This window comes from Hirundo rustica, chromosome 17 (assembly GCF_015227805.2).
Source record: "Hirundo rustica isolate bHirRus1 chromosome 17, bHirRus1.pri.v3, whole genome shotgun sequence".
NCBI lineage: Eukaryota > Metazoa > Chordata > Aves > Passeriformes > Hirundinidae > Hirundo > Hirundo rustica.
The window spans coordinates 8,558,629-8,581,838 of NC_053466.1; the positions used below are offsets into that span (position 1 = coordinate 8,558,629).

The 23,210-nt window shown below is 49.6% G+C and overlaps 3 protein-coding genes across 4 annotated transcripts in view; all 3 read left to right on the top strand.

Moving 5' to 3' along the window:
• Positions 1-2,568: 2,568 nt before the first annotated feature.
• On the top strand, positions 2,569-5,587 carry GSC2 (goosecoid homeobox 2). Its single transcript, XM_040080986.1, has 3 exons — positions 2,569-3,163; positions 3,960-4,207; positions 4,741-5,587. The coding sequence occupies exons 1-3, from the start codon at positions 2,854-2,856 to the stop codon at positions 4,840-4,842; spliced, it is 660 nt and encodes a 219-aa protein (XP_039936920.1). The 5' UTR covers positions 2,569-2,853; the 3' UTR covers positions 4,843-5,587.
• Positions 5,588-6,044: 457 nt separating this feature from the next.
• Positions 6,045-13,617, top strand: ESS2 (ess-2 splicing factor homolog). The gene is made up of 10 exons (XM_040081161.2): positions 6,045-6,249; positions 6,534-6,702; positions 7,595-7,690; positions 8,004-8,170; positions 8,961-9,078; positions 9,543-9,676; positions 9,816-9,918; positions 10,937-11,046; positions 11,958-12,073; positions 12,631-13,617. The coding sequence occupies exons 1-10, from the start codon at positions 6,103-6,105 to the stop codon at positions 12,914-12,916; spliced, it is 1,446 nt and encodes a 481-aa protein (XP_039937095.1). The 5' UTR covers positions 6,045-6,102; the 3' UTR covers positions 12,917-13,617.
• A 4,585-nt stretch (positions 13,618-18,202) lies between these two features.
• The window catches only part of DGCR2 (DiGeorge syndrome critical region gene 2), a 41,634-nt gene continuing 36,626 nt past the window's right edge, over positions 18,203-23,210 (top strand). Inside the window, exon 1 of one of the 2 annotated variants that reach the window (XM_040080813.2) lies at positions 18,203-18,400. In XM_040080813.2, the coding sequence (XP_039936747.1) occupies positions 18,322-18,400 (79 nt within the window). In that variant the 5' untranslated portion in view covers positions 18,203-18,321. The remainder of the gene's footprint in view (positions 18,401-23,210) is intronic. The other variant, XM_040080814.2, reaches the window with a different exon arrangement.

Below are 23,210 nucleotides of genomic sequence, written 5' to 3' on the forward strand. Positions count from 1 at the left end.
AGGCAGAGGAGTGCAGGAGGACGATTACATCCCTCAGATCTGATCCTCAATGTCCCCAGCATCATGGCCACCCCACAGAGGTGATAGGGAGTGGGGAGAGGCACTGCCACAGGAGAGCTCCCACAGGTGCCAGCACACAGGCAGGGGCAAGGCAGAGGAGAGTGCTGCCCTGCTGTAGGGTTTACAGTGTTCCTGTTCCCATCACCTTGTGCTGCCTGCAGAAGGGAGGGGCAGAGGAGGGAAAGGGGGAATTTTTTTTCCTTGTTTCACCATAGGAAGGATTTTCAAACCCCATAAATTCACTTTTGACAAGTGAACAGCTAAAGCAGATTAACCTTTTTGCTAATCCTCTATAATGGCTTTGGAATCTCCTTAACCAATAAGAAAATGATAAGAGCCTGTTTCTTTTCTTTTTATCTTTATCTATATTGTCCTCTCTTGTCTGCATGTTTTTCCTTTCTTGTTTTATTTTCCTTTCCTTTTCTAGTATGAAATAGCCCAGCGATCCTATCTCCCAAAGGCTCAGTAAACAGAACATCAGAAATCCCTTTCCTTTATTCCTCTCTGGTAACAGGGCGCAGAGAAGTGTCTGCCAATTGGGATTTGATTACCAGCAGCTATCAAAAGTCTCTTTGTACAATCTGGGTCCTAAATCCCATAATTCTTTGATAAAAGAAGTATTACCAGTCCATTTTCTGTAGTGAAAGGTACGGGAGGAATGAAAGAAAGCAATCAGCAGAGATCCTAATAGGCTAAGTGCATGTGTGGTGGGAAGGCAGGGCTGGGACAGGATGCCCAGGGAAAGGTGTCCTTTGTTAGGGATGGGGAAGGAGAATTAATCTGCTTCAGGCATATGAACAGAACTGGTCAGATCCTGCACCTGCCCATGGCACGTCCCAGCTCAGCGGCCCTATGGTCCCTCTGCACCAGCACAGTGTGGGGAGCAGAACCTGGCCCCACATCTGTGACACCTCTTGTGTCAGCGTCTGGGGACATGAATAAAAGCTGGGAGCAGTTTTCAGTGATCTCTGGAATCAGGGCATCCCCAGTGCCTCTCTGGAGCACTGACACCTTGGCAGGGCAGCAGTGAACACGTCCAGACTGAGCAGCTACAAAGGTGTCTTCATCTCTAAAGATTTGCAGAGCTCAGTTATAATCCAGGTTACAACATTGGAACAGCTGAAGGAGAGACAAATAAAGGGAAGGAAAAAGAGCAGTTTGGTTTTAAGTGAGTCACAAGTAGAACGGCTCTGGGGCATCTCTTCCCAGCACTGAGGGACCCACAGGTGAGGAAGGGCAGGCAGTGAGCATGGATGAGGAGAGAAGGGAGCTGAGAGAGGCTCTCCTGGGGACTGACTTAAGTTTTTCAGGGTGCTGGAGGCATTGCTGGGCTGTCAAGTGTGAGTATCTTTGGTGTGCAGTGGTTTCTCAGCACTCACCTGTGTGTCTCCTTGGTGTACCATGAGTGAGACTGGTATCTTCACTCCCCTGCAAGGAAGCACCAGGTGTGAGGGTGCTCCCCATGTGAACTCCTGAGGCCTTGCTACTCACCTTGGCTTAAATCACACTGAGGGCAAGAAAACTTGCGTTCAAACTTAGCTGAACAACCTGATCTCAACCACACCTTCTCTAGTTTACTCCCACCTACTCATGTAGGATCCAAGATGTTCCCTCGTCCTGTGGATTGCAGCTGCCAGGCCTTGCTGTCTGCTTTTGGGAGGGGCAGAGCCAGGCTTCCCTTCCTAACCCGAATCTTGGCCATGGCCTCTCCCCAGTTCCTCTGGCTGGGCAGGAGTTGGGAATTGAACTTTGGGGAAGCCTGGCTGTGGCACTGAGTCCACACTCCTGCCTGGATGGCTGTGGGATCTCACTGAGAGCACACAGAGGCAGCAGCAGCAGCAGCAATCCTCCCCTTCCCCTTCCCTGTGCTCAGCTGCACAGGAGGTGGTTACATGCCACTGAGCTGTGGTGCAGAGCTGCTGCAAGCAGCCAGTAATCTAATTTATTAAAGGCTTTGAATCCTTACAAAGAGTATGTTGGATACATGCAAAGCATCTGCATTATTACAGTGATTAGGGCAGCAGAGATGGGGGAAAGGGGAAGGAGGGAAAATACAATTTCTCTGCTTTCAGCAGAAAATAAATCAACTTTCACAGAGAATTCTGGCAAAGCCAAAGGCTGTGCTGTCATTAAAAATGATTTTTTATTAAGCTGAACTCTCTCTTCTCTCATATTGTATGATATGACAGCTCTCTTTTGATGGGAAAGCTTTCATTTGGCCAGAGAAAGGGATAATTTGCTTCTTTTAAGGAGTTAATCCTCTGGTCCATTTCCGGGCTGGGAACAGCTATCCTCCCCCTTCCTTGGATAGGAGGCTGCAGCACAATGGAGATCATAACCACCTCAAATCTACACCCGAGATGGAGAAATCAGATTTCCTTCTCCAGTCATTTTTGTGGGATTAGCTAAATCTTAGATCCACACTAACCCTTCACAAAGCTGCCAAGATTAGTTAGAATTTATTTTATTTGCAGGGGGGTTTACGGTTTTCTTTCCAAAGGGATTATCTTTCTCTCTATATATATATTTAGAGTGGCTTCAGTCATAACACAGCTAGGTCAGAGGGAGAAAAAGAGTGTGTGTGTGTATAAAATAAAAACTCAGCTGCAGGAATGACAGTTACTTGAAACGCCAAGACAAAGCAGTGGTTCTGAATGGCTTTGCCAGTCCATTTTAAAAGCCACCTAAGCTGTCCTTTCCCTAGCAAAACCCCACTAGGGAGCCAGTGCTCGGAGAGCAAAGCCCCTCGGTTGGGCTGGCTGTTTCCCCAGCTGCTGCTGCTGCTGGTACAGGATGTCTTCAGAGCCAGTGTCAGGTGCTGAGGCCGGCAGGAGAGGCCTGAAGAAGCCACGTCCGTTCAGCATCGAGGACATCCTGTCCAGCCCCGCGGAGAAGAGCCCCCAGGTCTTGGTGCCACTGTGCCTACGGAACATCTTGGGCTGCACACCCAAGCGGCTGTGTGAGCTGGAGACCATCCCAGCCAGCTCCCTGCAGGAGGAGGAGGAGGAGGAAGAGGAGGAAGAGCTGGAAGGGGCAGGCTGCAACTGCTGCTGCTGCTCTCACACGAGCGCCCGTTCCCTGCAGGACCTGCCGGCTTGGCTGGGTGAGCGTTGGGTTTGGGGTTGATTCGGGTGTGGGGCTTGCAGAGGGGCTGGTGCCAGTGCTGTGGGCAGGGGAAAACCTGAGTGGTAAGTGACAGTGTGGCATCTGGCCAGGGTGGTCTTGGGCCCCAGGCCCAGCAAACCAAGCTCTGTTCTCAGCAGGGCTCCAAGAGAAGTTCCACCTGCAGTGCTACCAGGGTTTGAAAATCAGAGGGAGCTAACTATTACTGGATATTACTGGTTTAGTGTGAAACTCTTGAGAGAATGATGCTTCTGGGGGTGCAAGCTCTCTGTGGAGTGTGAGTGAGGCCCCATGGCCATGCTGCCCACATGCAGGGCTGTGCCTGTGCTCCCTGACAACATTACTTATCTTTTATGGAAAAGAGTTCAGGCTACGCCTAGCAAAATTACTACGGGGAAAAAAAAATGTAGCAAACCCTGAAAAGTGCAGTTCAAGAGCATCCTGAAAATTCAGAATTCCCTTGTGTCAGGGCTGAAACACAGATCTTTGCTGGGCTGTGAGTTTGCAGTTATTTTCTGGATCTGGCCATAGTCCAATTGGTAAGTGAATGAAGAAAACCCAGCCAGTGCTCACCACCTGCATCCTTCTCCCAGAGTCATGCCCTAAACTCTTCTCCCACTCACATAGTGGCCACTCAGCTTGCCACCCACTCCAGGTGACTGGCTACCTCCTTCCAAATAATAGCAGGGATGCAGCTTGTGCCTGAGCTGCCTTGAGCATGACGAGTGTTTAAGCCCCACACCGCTAATGCTGCTGCTGTCCCTGTCCCCTCGCAGATGCCCGGTTCCCCTGGCCCATGCGGCTCTTCCACCCCGCAGTCAGGGTCTGTAAGAGTTCCCAGGAGAAGTCAAGCGAGCTGCAGACCTTTCACCAGATCCAGCGCCGCACACGCCGGCACCGCACCATATTCACCGAGGAGCAGCTGCAGGCCCTGGAGACGCTTTTCCACCAGAACCAGTACCCGGACGTCGTCACCCGCGAGCACCTGGCAAACCGCATTCACCTGAAGGAGGAGAGGGTAGAGGTGAGATTCTGCCACTTGCTGAGGGGCTGCTGGCTGCCGTCCCCCAGGAACACAGACTGGGGCATTGTGCTGCCTTTTCTTTGGGGAGTTGCAGACCCACGGCCTCATTTTAAAATCCATCCTTGTGCATTTGACAAAAGAGAGTTTGAGTTTGGCGAGCAGTGGAAGAATGTAAACCGTTTCAGCTGGGCTAATTTGTACTGGCATCCAGTCCCACAGACTCACATGATCCCTCTCTCCCAGATCACCTGTCACACACAGACACGCCTGGCTCTGCTGCTCACCCCTGTGTGTATTCCTCATCTAAGTCATCTGTGTGACTTCTGAATTTGTCAGGGGGGGTCCCAGCTCCCTCGTGCCCCTCACACGTATCTGTGCAAGATTGCAGCAGAGGGACTGATTACATTTTGCATCAAGCGTTTACATTACAGTATCTTACAGCACACACAGTACAGCCCAGGGGGACCACTGCCTGTCCCCCTCCCAGTAACACGTGACATGCACAAGCCCTTTTCTTGTTTTGCACTTTCTAGGTTTGGTTTAAAAATCGTCGGGCGAAGTGGCGGCATCAGAAGAGGGTGACTGCCTCAGCACTGATCCTGCAGCCCAAGCAGCCCCGCAAGGAGAGCTGTTAGTGCTCCCAGGCTGCACAGGAACACCAAGAGCACCCACTGCCCGTAGCTGACAGGCTCAGGGGGGATAACCAGAGGGGGATAATGCAGCAAAAGGGAATCTCTGTGATTCACACAGGACGAGGACAGGTAAAAGCGGACAGGGCACTTTCACACGCCTCTTCCAAACCTAGTTCACGTGGCAAATAACTCGGGGACAGAGCTGTACCAGTGTTAAATGTGTGTGCTTTAAGAGAAGGGGAGACTCCCCTTCTTGTCTTTGCTCTGTGCTTGTTTTATTGATGTAGATTTGCAGAATATCCTACAAATGAATGTTTCCTGTTTGCAGCACCTCAGTGGCATATAGAGTTGCTTTTTTGGGGTTGAACTTGCTGGACAAGCGATTTGTTTCATAACAAAGAAACACGGGTTTCTCCCCATAGCCCTGGGGAGAGGCGATGAACCTGCTGCGGTGAGAGGGTTGGCACAGGCAGCGTTCGCCTTCACCCCTGGTGCCAGCCACTCCGTCACAGAGGCCGTGCCCGTGTTCCTGGCGGGGATAAGGAGAACCCACGAGCTGGGAAACAGCGAGATCAATAAAACTGCCCCGTCACCCCCGCCCGAGCGGCCAGCGGGGGGGCCAGCAGCTGCCCGGGAAGCCCGGGGTGTTTCTGAGGAGGTCTGAGGAGACGGTGGGGGCACTGGGGGATCCGTCCGGCGCCCATCCCGTGTGTATGCCGCGTGTATGCCGCGTGCATCCCGGCTCCCATCCCGGCTCCCATCCCGGTTCCCATCCCGGCTCCCATCCCGGTTCCCATCCCGGCTCCCATCCCGGCTCCCATCCCGGTTCCCATCCCGGCTCCCATCCCGGCTCCCATCCCGGCTCCCATCCCGGTTCCCATCCCGGCTCCCATCCCGGCTCCCATCCCGGCTCCCATCCCGGTTCCCATCCCGGCTCCCATCCCGGCTCCCATCCCGGTTCCCATCCCGGCTCCCATCCCGGCTCCCATCCCGGTTCCCATCCCGGCTCCCATCCCGGCTCCCATCCCGGCTCCCATCCCGGCTCCCATCCCGGCTCCCATCCCGGCTCCCATCCCGGCTCCCATCCCGGCTCCCATCCCTGCCGTGGTGCCGCCGCTATCACGGCGCGGGCGCGGTCGGGTACTCCGGACCGACAGGGGGCGCGCGTTCGGCTCCGCGCGGCGGGGAAGTGTGACGTCAGGGCCCGTCGCGCTCGCGGCGGTGAAGGCGGAGGAGGAGGAGGAGAGGAGCTGTTGTGACGCGATGGAGGCGATACCGGTGCCCCCGGCCTCTCCCGCCGCACTGGTGCCGGCTACCGCCGCGGGGCCCGTCGCCGTGACGGGGAAGGAGGTGGTGTCGCCGGCCCCGAGGCCCCCAAAGAAGATCTTGGATGAGGAGGCCTATATTGAGGTAAGGCGGCGGGCCAGGGCCTAAGCCCGGGAGGCTCCGCCGGTGCCTGAGCCGAGCGCTTCCGGCTCGGTTGGGATCCGCCCGGCAGGGTCGGCCCGCGGCTGCGGGTCGAAGTACCGCTGGGGCGGCCCCTCGGGCTCCCGCCCCTCCTGCGGCCCCAGCTGTCAGCGCTCTGCCAGCGGCCCTGGGCCCGGGGCTGCCCGTGGCTTTGCACTGCTGGCCCCGAGCTGAGCCGCCACTCCAGGCGTCCCAGCGGGGCACTGCAGTTGTCTCTCTCTTTGTAGAGCTTAGAGAAAATCATCCAGCGAGACTTTTTTCCCGATGTGGAGAAGTTGCGAGCGCAGAAGGACTATCTGGAGGCTGAGGAAAACGGCGACTTGGAGAAAATGAGACAAATTGCTATCAAGTTTGGCTCTTCCTTGAGCAAGTCGTTGAGGGACACACCTGCACCCTGTAAGAACTGGCTCTGTGGGGGATGAGGGCTTTATATCTGATATTGCTGCTCTGCTTTATCCGGCTTTGTGCAGGCAGTGCTTATCTTAAAGATTCAAGGTTGATATTGCATGAGAGCTAAGCGTACCCCTTTGAGCAGTAGCCGGTGCCTGGTGGCTCATGCTGACTTTCTCTTTGATGGTGTTTTTGGAAAAGCAACCTTTTAATAACCATTCATTATAGGCATCTCTTGCCAGGTTCCTGCTCCCTAGGGAATGTTACTTGCTTTCTACTAGGAGAAATTCTAAGCTATGTTCTGCATCCTTATTTTAGTTTGTAGTTTTAGGGGTTCTTGTTGCATCTACAGACATTTGAGATTTTCAATTTGTTTTGGGGATAGAAGCTGTGGGAAGCTCGTGGTTGTCAGAGGTTCCCACAGCAGGTATCCGGTGTTCTGTGTTTTCTTTCACTTCCAGTTCAGGTGTCTCTTAAAGCCCAGCCCCTGCAGTGGGGTTTGGGTAAGTGGCTTTCTTGTGACAAAGGGCACGTGTCACCTGTTGGTGTCCCTTCCTCCCCTGCTGCGGGTGCTGGCCCTGGCCTGGGCTCTGTTTGATCTGCTGCTGCTTTTGTTAGTAAAAGCAGGGTGTAGGGTGACAAATGTTTTGGGCTGTGGCTCTCCTGGGAATTTCTCCCAGCAGGAGAAAAACATCTTAGATGAGGCCAAAATCTTGCTTGGAGGTTAAGACAGAATTGAATAGAACATACTGATGTTTTGGAGGTTTTTTCCACGAGTTTTTAATTTTATTGTTGTTCTCTTGATATGCCCTCTGTGACTCATTTGGTACACGATCCTTACAGCAAATCCTGCTGTGTGCTCCAGTAACCAGGTGAACTTATTATTTTTTTGTGGCAGATGTTACCCCAGCCACGTTTGAAACACCAGAAGTGCACCCAGGTGGCCTTGCAGTGGGAAATAAATCTAAAGCTGGCATCAAGACTGCAGAGGAAGGTAGGAGAATTATGTTTCTCTAGCTGAATTCTGAAAAGAAATTGTCTGCCAGCAGCTGGCCACTTGTACATTTCACCTTTACAATAAATTGCTGTAAATGCCATAAAAGGGTTTATTGAAAGTTGGTTGTATGAGTTCCAAGCCTGATTTATTACTGCAGCACTCGTGTGGATCTGTTTCTTTGACCAAGCTATGTGTTAGTTATTGGTGTGTCTGTGGAAGGCTTGCTGCCAGAGGGTTAAGAGGTAGATACAGTGCTCTCGCAGAAAGGGAGGCATTAACCTTCCTCAGGCTTCTTCCCTTCTCTTGTTAGGAGAAGCAGAGAAAGATGATAAAGATGCTCTTCCCAGCCTGGACACCTTCTTGGCAAAGCACACGAGTGAGGATAATGCTTCCTTTGAGCAGATCATGGAAGTGGCCAAGGAGAAGGAGAAAGTCAAGCACGCCTGGCTGTACAGCGCAGAGGAGGAGTACACCCGGGTAGGGAATTGCCTCAGCTCTGTCTCTGCCCTTCCAGAGGGACACTGCAGGGAAATTCCATTGCACTGTGTTTCTGCTAAGGCTCAGTTTCCTGAGTCTTGTCACTGTTCTTTGCTTCCTTGAGCAGTCCTGTTTTTCCCCTTCTGTCACACAAGAACAGCACTGGCTTAGCTGCTGAGGGTTTGTCTTTTCTGAAAGCTTTGAGACTGCAAAGCACTGCACAGAGTGCAGGTATTGCTGTCCTTGGCAGCCTCTTCTGTAAGAAGCAGCACCAGGGAGAGCAGCTGAGCACAGTTCCTGTTGTTTGTCCATCAGCCCTTCATTATTTGCAGTTTGATTGTCTGTCTTATTTCAGTTTTCAGTTTCTGTTATCGGTAATAACCCACTGAGCCGCTGAAGCACAGAACTGCACGAGCATGGCTGGCTGTGCTGCCTTCCTCAGCTACCTGCAGGGGAGCTCCAAGAGCTCTTCTGGGCTTGCCTTAGTCTGTAACCGTCAGCAGTGAGCAGCTGGCACAGATATGTCATTGATGGATGTGGGATGCAGTGCCTTTTCATGGAGTTTGGCACTGATGTATGGGTGTTTGCTGCTGTTGTTTTGAGGGAGTGTTATTTTTTTATCCCAGCTATCCCTCAGAGTCTGTTACATACCTTATGCAAAGTGTTCTAGGGCAGGTGGCTGAGCTTGTGACTGAGCTCTCCAAGTTGTGTCTGCCTGAATTAAAGATTGCAGGAGGTTGCTTCAGACTTTTTTTTTACCTTTTAAATTTTTTTCCCATTGCTCTTTCAGCGACAAAATGAAAACCTGGCACTTCCTTCAGCTGAGCAGCAAGCCCTGGAAAATGTGAAAGCTGGTCTGGATACCTGGGAATACACAGCTCGAAACACCCTCATGTATTATCCAACAGGTGAGGCATTTCTTCTACATGGGTTGGTTCCAAACTCTGCTTACAGCATTTCTGTACATGCCTGAGCAGCTCTGACAGGTAATGCTGTGCTTTTTCTTCTGTAAAGTTGTTTTTAAGAAGTGAGTATTTTTCCTTTTTTCCTTAGTCTCTGATTCCAAAGTTTGGTTGTGTTCTATTTGCCATTGAAAGCTCATCTGTCTTATAGAAGTACTTGTTCTCAGCAGCCACAGCTCTTTCCTGGTCTGTCTTCTTTATGAGCACTTGTCGTCTTCATTCATTGTTCTCTTCTGCTCGAAGAATCCTTCTTGGACTTGTTAGTCTGTTTGTTGCTATATTAGCAATATATTATATATATTTTTGTAAATGTAGTTTTCTTTTTTGGCTATAAATGTACGATTGATAATTTCTGTGAACCAGTGAAGTAGGGAAATGAGCCCTTTTTAAAAGATATTTGTCTTTTCAAGGTGTACCTGATGAGAGTGAAGTCTTTAAGAAGCCCAGGGAAGTTGTGCATCGAAACACCCGTTTTGTGAAGGACCCTTTTAGCCAAGCCGTGAGCAAATCACAGCTCCAACAAGCTGCAGCCCTCAATGCTCAGGTTGGATAATTTTACTTTTTACTCAGACCTAGTTAGTCTTCGCCCTCTGGTGTGGTTCACCCCCCAGACCTATGTGTGTGCTGGATACAGCTGACTCTCACCTTTCTCCACACGAGTGACATTGTCCTTTTTATTTCAGTACAAACAGGGCAAAGTGGGACCCGATGGGAAAGAGCTGATACCCCAAGAGTCTCCAAAAGTGAATGGGTATGGATTTGTGGCTACCCCTTCTCCTGCCCCAGGTAAGAGAATTTCTTTATTTCTTCTGCTTTAAGAGGACTGTTACTGCACCTACTTTGATGCTCTGTTCAACGTTAGGGTGTCACTACAGGGTGAGATGGGGAGGTAAAGCCTCGTGCCAGCTGGATGCAGGCCTTCAGTCCTAGTCCAGTACCCGGGTAGGAGAAGTCACACTGCACCAAGAGGCTCTGAGCAAGTTGCTGTGCTATTGCTCAGGAATTATCTAGCTGTGGGGTACTTTCAGTTAGAACAAACTGATTCTTTTTCTCCGAGTTGAAACGTGGTATCTGAATTTGTAGTTGTTCTGCACCAGCCACGCTGTTTGCCTGTGCTTTATGTGGTTATGCCAACACCTGAACGTACTGGGGCTTTCCCTCTGGAAAACCTGTAGGTGGCGTTCGGAGCACCTCCTTTCTCCATCCTGAATGCCTTTTCCAAACCCTGGACCAGTGGGATTTTCCCACCAGAGACTTAATTGGGCTCTTAGAATGCTTTGTACACCTGTTAGACAAGGTGCAGTCACTGTTTGGTACAGGCTGCCCCTGAGGTGATTGGAGGGTGCATTTGGCTATTATATGTTCTTTAAGTCCTCTGCCTGTTTTCTTACTTTTAAAGAGTTTCCCATGCTGAAGGTGTTTTCCTGCAGTAGCAGAGGGAAGGACTAGTACTGTAGAGGGAGAAATGAAAGCATCACTAATCAAAAGCTTAGCAAATGGAAAAATGAAGACATGGAAAGGGTGGTGCTTGGTTTTTGTAACTGTGAGGGTGACACAGCTATAGGCAATCCCTTTTAATGGGAATCACATATTACTATTCACAGTGGCTGTGATTTCCTCTGCAGTGGAGGGGCTCCTTTGTTGATGAATTTACTGCATTCTCTAATTTGCTTCTCTCTCTCTCTCTCTTTTTTTTTTTTTTTTTTTTTTTTTTTTTTTTTTTTTTTTTTTTTTTTTGTGGTGAATGAATAGTCAAATTAGTCAAATGTCTTGCATGGGCATAACTTGTTGTATTTGTTTTTAGGTGTGAATGAGTCGCCTTTTATGACGTGGGGTGAAATTGAAAGCACCCCTTTGCGTCTGGAAGGGTCAGAAAGACCATATGTGGACAGAACACCAGGACCAGCTTTCAAGGTATTTCATGTCAGCAAGTTAGCATGACATTCTTTTCTGGGGTGGAAAAACTCAAATGGGAAAGGCAAATGGGAAGTAGTAGATTAACATGGAGTGTGACACGTGGCTGAGTGGTGTTCCCAGTCCTTGAAACTAATAATCTAGTTTGTGCTTGGAGGGTGGAGGTGAGCATGGATCCACATGAAATCTTCTTGGTGGAGCTACCTGAGGTAGAATGCACACTGCTGGCAGGAGAATGAGATTCTGCATTTGGTGGTGGGCCCAGACAGAGGGGCTTTCAGAGGAAGCTGAAAACACGCTCAATTTTTCTGATTTTAATGTGTGAATAGGTGGAAATTTTAGCATTTTCCTCTGTCTTTTAACTTCTGGCTGTTGCAGCCTGAGGTATATCAGTTGAGAGTAGAAAAGACATTCTGGCTTTGCTAATGGCACCTCACCCTGCATGCTACTTGTCTCCTGCTGATGTCTTTGAATGTGAGCTGTCTGAGACTCTAAGTTTACTAAGAAAGGTGTAATTTGATGTATGTGCCTCTGTTTTGTCAGTCTCTAAAAGCCTTGGCTGGTTCTCCTGCAGTTTAGCAATGTCTGTGTATGCCTGAGCTCTGGCTGGCTACAGGCCAGGCAAGACACAGGTGACATTGTTTGTCTAGGAGAAACAGCGGGAGGAAATGCCAGAGGTAATGGCTGCTTCCTTGACTGGACTGGTTTTACAATTTTTGTTACTTGCTACGGCAGGCTGAAGGTCTCTGTGTCCTCTCTGGCTTTTACACAGCAGCAGAGAGGTGCGGGCTGACCCCACGTCTCCCTGCTTTAGATATCTGAGCATTGAAATCCAGCTTTGAAGGTGCTTTGACTCATTTTTTCAGCACTCCTGAGTGCCTTGGCAAGTGAACTGTGTGATGCATTTATAGATCCTGGAGCCTGGGCGCCGTGAGAGGTTAGGACTCAAGATGGCCAATGAAGTGGCAGCTAAAAATCGAGCAAAGAAGCAGGAGGCACTTCGAAAAGTGACAGAAAACTTGGCCAGGTGAGACTTCTGTTTTGACAGCAGAACTGGGGGTGGGTATTATCTGATGAGATGTAAATCAGCACCTGTGGAAAGGGAGGAATGATGGTGAAGAAGGACACTGGAAGCAGAAAGGTACATTTGGACTGGAAGTTTTTAGGAATTAAAAATTTAGAATTTAAAAAACTTAATTCCTGAGGGTAGGTGGCTGTCCCTGACACTCTTTGTCAGCATTGGTCCTCTGTCCTGCAGCCACCCAACGATGCCTCTGGATCAGTGTCTTGCCTCATTGCAAAGAGGAGACATGATAAGGGCTGCTTGGGGGAGTCACAGGAAGGACAGAATGGGCTCAGAGGAAATGTCAAGCAGTGCCACTCAGGTTTGGGGGGGATGTAGGAGGTTTTTCTGTCACTTGTTTCTCGAGAGGGACAGGCTGCATTTACCTGCAGGCAGAATGACTTCTGCAGGCAGCGGGTCTGCTCTGTGGGGGGAGCTCATGTAGGGAGGCAATAATGCTTTTCCTGATAAAGGCAGATTTTTTACTGTAAAATCTCTAAAAACTGTTTATTCTATTTCAGCCTTACTCCAAAAGGACTAAGCCCAGCAATGTCACCAGCTTTGCAAAGACTTGTAAACAGGACTGCAAGTAAATACACCGACAAAGCCCTGCGAGCCAGCTACACGCCCTCCCCAGCCCACACAGGAACTCCTGGTTACAAAACCCCAGCCAGTGGGCCTCAAACCCCCCAGAGCACCCCACAGTCTAGGACAGTATCTCAGACACCAGTATCTCAGGATACTACATCCATCACGGACAATTTACTGCAGCTTCCCAAAAGAAGAAAGGCATCTGATTTCTTCTGAACATTCCAATCACCACCAGGGTGATAGTGATCTGGCTGTGCTCAGTGAGCTGTGGACTGGTTACTGGAAACTGGGAAAATGCAGATCATTTCTTAAAGATATATTTCTGTTTTTAAGAGAGCTGTGCATTTAGACTCGTTTCTGTACAGCTACGTCTGTTTCTTAAATGGGATAAGCCTTTCTAAAAGGCTGATCTGGACTTGGCTCCAGCTCATCAAACTTGTTTGCGTTTGTAGTTTGCAGAAGAGGTGACGCAACCCTGTGTATACTGAGGCATGCCACAGAATTTTAGAGGGGTTCTCTTTAACTTGAATTTAAACTGATGCACAAGTTTGACTAACGTCGTGATCTTGTTAAAACCAGCGTTCCTTAAGGGGACCACATTTCCTTCTTCTCTCCTTACAATTTGCAGAATGGGATTTGCCTTGCTGCTTTTGCTCAGGCTTTTCTTCTGCAGGCTTTGGGCTTGCCCTGTTCTGCAGCTGGCAGAGGGAAGGGATCAGATTTGTTTTACAGCTGCTCTGTGTGTGAATCCAGAGAGTTGATGATCACGATGCAGGGGCGAGAGAGTCGTGCGTCACCCACCAGGATGACAGTGCTGTTCCAAAGGACAGAGGTGGTACTTCTGATAGCCACACCGGGGCTTTTGTTTGGTGTTTTCCTCCCAGTCTTCAAAACTTCTGGTTTTTATAATTGACCAAGAAAGGAAAAGCAATTTTAACCATACATAGCCTGCACTCAGTGCTGTGGTTGGTGAACGTGAGCTGACCTTTGTGTGTGGGATGAGCCCTTGCGTGGTGTGATGCAGCATGGTCAAGCACTGCACTGTTTAGGAGGAAGCAGGTGCAGCCAGATGTGGTGCACTTCTTGCACCACAGCTCAGCACAAGACTGTATGTGTAACACTTGGCAGTGTTGGCGTTTGCTGTAGTCAGGTGATGTTTTACTGAGGGAGCATCCATGGAAAGTCTTACCCAGCAACTGGAGGAGTGTCTGCAGCCTTCTCTGAGGTCGGGGTGTTGAGTGATATGTTTGTCTTGGTGGAGAGCTTCCTTTTGTGTGGTTTCCTCTGCACTTCCAAAACTCATGTCTCTGACTGCAAAACCCAAGGGACTGAGTTTTTATAGTGCACCTTGTAAAAATAAATTGATCAACATGGCATCGCTAGTAATCGTGACTGAAAGATTAGTGATTTTTACCTTTTTAGTCCAGAAAGACTTGAAGGCTTTGTTTTTCCTTTAAGCAAAAAAATTATTCTCAGGTACTTATGAATTAATGTAAAAGGGGTACATTTACTAAAGTATTCATGTTTTCAGAAATGTTCTTTAAGGACTGAACTGACTAAATATGAACAACATTCTTAGATAATTTCAAATACTAATTATTTATTTCACAGTGAAATGCTTGTCTCCATTAAGCATAGGATCTCTCTGTTAGGTACACAGGCAGATGGTCAGACCCTCTTCTACAGTTTGGGTCACTGAGGACGCCAGGAGCAAGGGGTGGATGTGGGATTCTTGCCCATTTGCGGGTGCAGAAGCTCCCCTGGGTGTGGGATGCACAGAAAGGCTGAGCAGCATTTGAGGGACTGCGGATGGGCTGTACACATGGATCAGGAGTGGGATGTGGCATCTCTGCCACAGCATTTCAAACTGGCTGTGCTCATACCAGGGTGTAGCTGGAATAAGAGGGGCATGTGATATCTGAGGGTGGTTAGTTCCACATTGTGCAATTCATGCTTAAAAGCAGATTGCATTAAATATCCTGTGGATGGTGTTGGTTTTGTGTTTGCCCTCAAGTGAATTAACCTAGACAGCCACAGTAAAATCACAGTCTTGATTCTGCCGCACTGATGGGCCTAATATGTTTGTTAGAAATGGAACTTATTTTCAGATACGTGCTGTAAAACTGGGTCTGTTGAAAGGGCTGTAATGCCTGCTGTAATGTCTGTTCTCTGCTTCCTGCTGCAGTTCAGCCCCTGCTATCTGTAATTAGTGAATCAGTAAATTCTTCATTGCCAGGTATTTTTGCTGCTGTAGCAGTGGCAGATAATGTGCCTTACAGGGCCAAATCCAGTGTGAAAAAACATCTTGGTTCTTGATGACTGGTGATTTTTTTTTTTCTCCCATTTTCAGCAGGTTATTTTTCTTTTGCTGTTGCAATATATCTGCATTTTCCTACATGCAAGGCACGCTTGCTCCCTCAGCCATAACAGCACCTGGAGCTCTCCTGATGCTGCAGAGGTGGCTGGCAGCGAGCAGTGGTGGCCTCAGGCCTCTCCTGGGTGGCCAGGCTGGCTGTGGTGTGTTACTGGATGCTTGGAAGTCTTGGTGGGACATAGTGATGTGAACACCTTCACATTCAGAGGCTGTGGGGGCTTGCTGTGTGCAGCCTGGGCCTTGGCTCCTTGTCCCAGGCAGGAGAGAAAATGGGAGACCACAGGAGAGTCTTGTAAGTGTAATCTTTGAGCCCTTCACCTTCAGGGCCGGGAGCCTCTCCCTGGCCCAGGGATAACCATCTCTGCCATGGTGCAGGGGCTGCAGCTTTCCACCCATCCAAAAGCAGGTTCCAGTAAGGGAACTGATTATTTAGGTAAAAAGGGAAGCTGCGGTTGGAGATACTTTGTTGTTTTGGAGGATTGGGCTATTTCTCTGCAGAAATAAAGGAAACTGGTGTACTCGCTCAGAGGAGAGGGAAATGGAGCAATTCTCACTTCCTCATATTTGCACGTGTTGCCTCACTCCCAGCTCACGCTGCTGGCCTAACAGCAGCTGGTTACGAGCCCCAGCTCAGAGTCAGGCCAGGGCCAGAGATGGCTTCAACCTCTCCCACCATGAGCCCATTCCCCTCGCCCCTCCTGGCCCCAGCAGCACCTCTGGGGCAATGGGCACCTCTTACCCTTCACTTTGGTGCTGCTGGGCTGTTCACCGCCCCTTTGCTCAGGGGTGCTGAGGGACTGCTGGGTGTGCTCCAGACCCCCTCTCTCCAGAGCTGGGGGTGCTGTGGGACGTGGCATGGGGGAAACGAGGCCTGCCTTGCCTTGGGATAAAAGCCAGGGGTAAGCAGCCCTGCTCTCGTGGTAGAGGCATCATCAGATATTTATTTATGCATCACCCTGTATGGTGTAGTGCCCAGGCCCTGGGATGAATAAGGGTACGCTGGAGCAGTCTGGGGGTGGCCTGTGAGGCTGTGCTGCAGGAAGCCAGGCTCAGAACAGTCCGTCACCACAGCGTCCCATGGGAGGAGCAAAGCTGGGGAGTTTGATGCTCACGCATCCTTTGTGCTGGAGGATGTTGTCATTCTTCAGGTCCCCGCAGGCTCTTGGATCGTGACAGTATTTGGCAGCACGTGAGACTGGGAAAGTGGGTTTTGGCCTAAATCTTCAGGCAGCGCCCTGCTGCTCATGACGCACTCCAGCAGGTCCCCAGGCATGTTCCTGGCCGCACAGGGCTCCTGGGGCAGCTCCTGGGGCCGCCAGGACTCACAGCTCTGAGCTTGCTGCTACCCCAGCAATTTCCTGTCCCATATTAAACTGCAAATTTAGGTTTGGAAGAAACACCTGCCTGGAGCTACTGACCTGAGCACAGCAACAACTCCTGGGGGGACATACTGCTCAACAAATCCCACAGAAGTCCCTGCTCCCTGCCTGCAGGTTGGCAGCTGACCTGTGGGGCAGTCAGTGACTGAGGGGGAGCAGAAGCAGCTGTACATCCATCAGGAAACCCCTTGAGAAAAGTTTGCTGCTGGGTATACTGAGTAATTGGTATTAAGTTGGAAACGAGTGGGTAAAATTGGGTCAAAATGGTCCTTATTGGAATTGCAATGTTTTATTTGAGAACTACAAGGTATAGCAAAAGAGTAGAGAACACCTCATTGTAAATATTAAAAATATATAACCATTTCCAAGATAGCTTCCCAGGTTTTTACTTTGAATAGGTTATGCTAAAATGCTGGAATTCGCTGCAGAGTAAAGTGACAGCTCCCTGCTGACCGTGGGTCAGCTGCTGTGTGTGGCCCCTGGCTGAGCCTATGTCCTGGTGCTGCCCAAACACCCCCTTGTCAGTGGAAACTCTGGATGAATTTGGGAAGTGGGTGTTGATGCTGAAACCGCCTTTTGATCCCAAATGCTGCCTGGGCTGACCTCCATCCAGCACCAGGAGAGTTGTGGCGCTGGGCTGCTGGCCCCAGCCAGGGACAGCCACCACCCTGCTTTGCCTGATGTTCAGCAACACCCAGGGTCAAATTCCTACAGCCATCTGTCACTTGCAGGGACACTAACACTGACCTGAGCCACGCAATCAGTTTTCTTTATGCATTTCCTCTCTGTCGGGGCCTGGGAACTGGGAACGGAATGTTCCCAGGAGCTGTGGAAACACCTGGCTGGCTCTGGCACTGCGGAGTGCTGCCTGTGGGAATGTCCCAGCCGCGGGTGCTGCTTGTCCGTGCCACCCTGCAGACATGAGAACGAGGACTGTCTCATTCCCCTCTGGGCAGGGGGGACCAGAGTAATGAAGAAGCAAAGGATGGTCAGCCTGGGAGGCTGCTGCGGCTGGGAAAGTCCAGAGCTTTGTGCGTCTGCTGCGGGACAGGCAAGGTGGTGGCACTGGGAAGTCCCTGCTGAGGCAGGGAAAGGCCATCGCAGCAGAGATGGAGGTGACCTGGAAAGGTTGTCCTGGGGTACAGAGGAAGCCGGTTGGGGCTGCCCCAGCAGGAATGGGAAAGGCTGGCAGGATCATGGATATGAGCAGGAAAAGACACTCCAACTCGGGACAGGAAAATGCTGTTCTGTGAGGAAGAGGCTGTCGTGGGGAGGTGGAGCGAACTGAACAAGACTATCCGGGGGGGAATGGGGCTTCCATTGAGGACTGAGGGGGCTGGCAAGGGCCGTCCTGGAGGGACTGCGGTGTCCATCCCGGGCCATCCCGCGGGGTCCGAGGGGCCGCCGCGGAGCCCCGGCGCTCGCGGGGCGCTCGGGCCCGCCCGGCCACCGCCCCCTGCCGGCGGCTCGGCCCCGCCCGGCCCCGCCCACCGCCGTCAATGGGCGGGGCGCGCGCTGCTCCGCGCGCTCGGCCCCGCCCCCCGAGTGCCGATTGGGCGGGCGGCGCGCGGCGGGAGGGGGCGTGGCGGCGCGGGCACGGCGGCGGGGAGGCGCGGCCGCCATCTTGTGCGCCGGCGGAGCCCTGCGAGCCGCCCCAGCGCGGCCGCCCGACCCGCGCCGCTCCCGCCGCAGCCAGGGCCGCCGGCTCCGCCCGGGGCGGCGGCGAACGGCGGAGGGAGGGCGAGGGAAAAGCTCGGTGCGGACCGGGGCCCCCCGCGGGCCCGGCGGCGGCCCCTCCTCCCGCCGCTCCGCGCGTCCCTCCCCGCGGGTTTGTGGCGCTGTGCCGGGGGAGGATGAACGGAGGATAAATGGTGCCCAAGGCGGACAGCGGCACCTTCCTCCTCCTCTTCCTCCTGGTGCTGAGCATCACCGAGCCGCTGCGGCCAGGTAGGGGCGGCGGCGGGGCCGGGGGTGCCGGGCCCGGGCGGTCGGCAGGGTGAGCCCCCGGGGTCAGCCCGGATCGGGGGGCGGAGTGGCCCGGAGCCGGCCCCTCCCGGGAGGTTTGGGCTTTGCTGCTGCTTTGTGCGTTTAAACACAGCCGGGTCGCGGCCGAGCATCGCTCCCCTGTGCTGTGCCGGCTGCCTGGATCCGGGAGAGCCTGGATTTACCCTGAGAGTCAGGGTAAAACGTTCACGTCAAAGTGTGAAAGCTTGGGTAGGAATCTACATAACTCTACTGGTAATGAGCGCGGAAAATGTGGTGACTAAGTTTTCAGGCGCTTGTCACTTACCTGCTTTTATGTTGTGGGCCTTGGATGCCTACACGGCCAGACAAAATGCTTTCTTTCGAAGTGCCATTTAATCCTGCCTGAAACAGAAAAAAACCTGCTGCACCTGGTTCGTCTTTCTGGTTCTGTTTGTGCTTCTTTTAGGGAAATAATTCAGCGATGGAGTTTGTGTGCTAGCTGCTAGGCATGGTGCTTAAAATCTTAAGATGATTAACTTAGGAGAAATGGTTGGTGTTTGCGGGTAGAAAAGTACAGTTTTTCTAGGTATATCTCTCAGCTGGGGTTTCTTTTTGGATGTTGAACTCTCTTGGAGCTTGGCAAAGCCCTCGAGTATCGTGGGCAGCTCTTGCCAAAAAGCATCAGCAGCCAAAGCGTGAGGCTGCCTGGGGTGGCTTTGCAGGTTTGGAAATCGCCCTCCCATCGCACCAAGCCACTGTTCCTGGGTGATATGTGCTCCTAATAAATAGGAGAGTAGGAGCCATGGTGTACTTTGAAACCCCCTTGTTCTTTCTCCTCAAAATAACTTTTGTGACCCAGACTAATAAAACATAACAGTATTAATGAACTGCGTCTAAGCGTGTTCCCAGCAGAACTGAAACACAATTGGGTCAGTGTAGGCAGAGTTATTGAAATAACTAACTTGGGTGTTGAAACGTCTCTGTGTCTGCCTTGTTTTGTTTTAGCTTGTTTTTTTGGCAGTGCAGTGTATATACAGGGCTTATGATATGCACTTAAGTAGCCAAAAAATGCCTGTTGTGTTGGTAGCCTAGTATTATTACAGCTAGAGGCTTTTATGGCTGAGAAGGTACTATATAAAACTGATTTCAAGCAGCTCCTTTTAGCTGGCACTTAGTGCTACAGGCTGCTGGATTGCTGGGTGAAAAGGTTCAGCTTATTCAGAGCTGTCTCTGTGCTTTTGCAGGTGGGTAGATTTGACCCTGAGCTCTGTTGGTGTTGAGCATTGTAGCCTCCTAGAAATTCAAAAATAGCATTTTTCATATTGTGTCACATTTGTCTCTCCGGTTTGATATTGTACCTCTGTCAGCAGCTGATGCTTGATGGATGAACACAAGTTTTTCACTTAGATTTGCTTCGTTAAGATGAATGATATTTTTCCACTGGTGCTCTAATGTATCTGCTTTAGAGATCTGTGGTGCTTTAGCCTTGCTGGCAGAAGTGTCCTTGTGAGCGAACCTTAACTCATCTGCTCACGTTCTACACCACTGGCTTTGAAACTTACAGTGTTAGAATTCCCCTGTGGCAACTCCATAAGCATTCCATGAATTTTGCTCAAACCATATGTACTCCTGAACCTAAGGTGAAGTAATGCAACTGGATATGGTGTTGCAGCTGGAATTCCTTGCTGTATGAGGAGTTTCTGAGTTCCATTTGGAATATACTCATCCATCCTGTTTACGTTGTGGCTGAGCTGTCCATGGTGATGCCTGTCCCTCCTCCTCACAGGAGAGCCCATCACTTCTGGGTGGCCTCACAGCTCTTTGCCCATGTCATCTGTTGTTTTTTTGTTTTGTTTTGTTTCAGTTAGTATCTTGAATCTGCTGTCTTGAACAAATCACCCATTTGATAGATTAACAGCCTGTGGTTTGATCCTGAAGCATGAGGTACAAGTAGGGAAAACCTGGCTCATGCCAGTACAGAGGCCATACAGAACCAAATTTACCACTTTAATTGGTGCTGAAGAAGTCTCCCTAGTCTTCTCTGGGGAGAGACAGCAGAAAGAGAAGAGTACTTGGACTTAGAATTTATTTCCCAGGTGGTGTTTGCTTTACTTTTTCCTTCTTTAAACCTGTGTGTTGTAGCAACTGTCTCTTTGGTTTAGGAAGGACGCCTGCAGCTTGCTTAGCTTAAATCTGTGCTTGGAACTATCAGATGAGTGCTGCAGAGCGCTGGGAGGTTTTATGTACTCGGAGATGAATGTGTAGTCCCTTCACAATTCAGTCCCGGCGGATCAGGCATCTCTTTGTATTTCCATGTTAATTTGACACTAGCTTTGTATCCATGTTCTTGCTGTGCTCTTCAGACAAATAAAACCTTCTTTTAAGCCTCCTCAACTGTAGTATCTTTTCATGCAATCTGAAAGACAGTGATTTTACATAGGCCTATTTTTTCCTGCATTTAGAGTGGGGTGGGCTTTAGTAAACTAGGGGAGAAAGTAATTAAAATTTCTTTTTTTTCCCCCCCGTTTTTTTCTCTCTTGGTTACATGAGTCTGTTTTGTGCTACTGCCATCACTAACAGCACCAGGTACTTTTGACATACCATGACGTTGGCCCCAGTTGTGCAGACTTGGGTTCCTGAAGGCACTGTGGGCAGCTGGATTTTTCTGAGCCTATGGAATTGTAATGGTAATTTTGAGCCTTTGAGAATTGCCACTTGTATTTTTTTTTGTCCCAGTATTTCCATCTTTCCCATTCTGTTTTGACCATATCCTTCTTGTTTTGACTAATTGCCTGCTCTATAGTGCATTTTTGAAAGCATTCTTTTTTTTTAAAGTAGGGCATTTCTCCTTGAGTTGTGTTACTCATTGTTTTTGGAATTTGCTGATATGAATTATGAATGATATGATATGATATGAATTTAACCTGAACGTATCTAACTCTTCCAACTATATGGGTGTAGAGTGAGGGACTAACTTAATATTTCCTTTAAACACTTGCTGATAGTATCTATCTGTTGCTTTTTGGGGATATTTACCACAGTAGGGTTTAATTTAATAAAATCATTTCCAGGACAACTCAAACCAATCTGCTTCAGGTTGTCTGACTAGCTGGCTGAGAGAGCTGATGTTTTTGTGTGAAGAAATATTTCAGTGGTGTGTTAACTGAGTTGCAATAAGCTCTTCTGGTGCTAGCTTTGATCTTCCCTGAGTTTCTGAACCAGTGCATCTCTGTCAGTTGTTGGAAGAGCATCAGAGATGTAAATTGTTCTGAATTCAGTTTTTCACAGTTTGAGAATATTTAAGAAGTTTCATTTTATGTTAACATCCCAATGCATCCCACTGAGAAGCAGAGGTTTTGGTGTCTTTGTGTTGGGAGCTTAAGCAGTCTGGAATGACCATGCTGACATGTTTCAGAATAGTATTTAGAGGATTAATTAAGATCATCATTGCTAAAGACAATAACATGTTTTCATATTTCTCTAACAAGATACTGCTGCTTGCTAATGAAAAACACTTAAACATGGTCAGGCTTTATATTGGATTTTGTAATAATGGTTTAGTACAGAGCCTTGTGAATGTAGGTCATCGGGCTTTCTTATTAGAGCACTTGCCAGGCAGCTAAAAGCCAATTGAGTTCTTGTTCTTGCAGCGTTTTTTCCCCACTTCAAAGCCAGCTAGAGGAAGTAATTTTATTACCCAAGTTCTGTTTCAAAAAAACGTTGCACAACATACTTAATCTGCAATGCTTAGAAAGACTTGCCAGTGCAAGTGGTCTGGTTAAAACCCCACACTCCAGCTCACAGCTGGAACTTCCCGTACGCTTTGGAGCTCGCTGGCAGCTGTGGTTATGCTCTTGCAGATGGGGTGTTGCTGTTTTTGCACGGTACAACAGACAAGTGTATTCAGATTGCAAACTCTTTCTTGTCTTTCAGTCAAGAGGTGTTGGTCTTTCATGCAAGGCAGAACTCATCAGAGTAGAGGTCTAAGCAATCCGTGATCAGCATAGTTTCAAGGTGATCCACTGGTGTGCTGTGACTGGATGGGTCTGGTTTTGTCCAGTGGAAGTGTATTGATTAATTCAAATGGAGATCCAAATATATCGGTCATAAAATTTGCTCTGGCCAGTATTCCTCTGCTCTGGAGAGACTTTGTTGGTAGGCAAATACAAACCCTTATTTTGCTGTTGGTTCACTGTCTTCACCTTAGTGAGAGCTGTGGTGAGTGATATTTATTCAGGTTCATGTCGTTGCTAGCTGCAGTTCCTGTCTGTGTATTTAGGTGAATTCCCAAGTGCAAAGTTCTAGGAGTGAGGGGTAGAAGGGTTTTTTTATCACACTTTCTCAGTTAGTTTTGTTGAAAGTAGGGCTTGGCCTGTCTTCCAGTCTGGTGTTTTTTCCCTTCATCCCTTTGCTTCTTAATCTTCTGATTTTAAGTTTTCTTTTTCTTCCCACTGTTACCTATTATTGAGTTCTCATCTTGATGTTCTTTGCTCTGCTATTTGCTGTTTTTACAGCTGCAAAGCGAGGCTGATGGATGCGAAAAAGCTTTTTTGTGGCTGGTCCCAGTGTAGCAGAGAGACAAAGCAGAAGGTATCAGACCTTATTAGCAGGTCTGATACTTTAAGACTGGTAATTCCTGATGTTAATTATAATGCAAAATTTTTGAGGTGCAAGTGGATTTGCTGTTAGCTGTGGCTACAAAGTAAAGGAGAAAAAAAGGAGTCAGTAGGCAGGGCTGTTTGCATTGCTTTGGCTCTGAGAAGTAATAAACCAGAGCGGCACCTTGGGGGGT

Coding starts and splice junctions, on each gene's coding strand:
- ESS2 (XM_040081161.2), top strand. CDS start 6,103: ATGGAGGCGATACCGGTGCCCCCGGCCTCTCCCGCCGCACTGGTGCCG. Junction 6,703..7,594: donor GAGGGACACACCTGCACCCT/GTAAGAACTGGC, acceptor TTTTTGTGGCAG/ATGTTACCCCAGCCACGTTT. Junction 11,047..11,957: donor CACCAGGACCAGCTTTCAAG/GTATTTCATGTC, acceptor ATGCATTTATAG/ATCCTGGAGCCTGGGCGCCG.
- GSC2 (XM_040080986.1), top strand. CDS start 2,854: ATGTCTTCAGAGCCAGTGTCAGGTGCTGAGGCCGGCAGGAGAGGCCTG. Junction 3,164..3,959: donor GGACCTGCCGGCTTGGCTGG/GTGAGCGTTGGG, acceptor GTCCCCTCGCAG/ATGCCCGGTTCCCCTGGCCC. Junction 4,208..4,740: donor TGAAGGAGGAGAGGGTAGAG/GTGAGATTCTGC, acceptor TGCACTTTCTAG/GTTTGGTTTAAAAATCGTCG.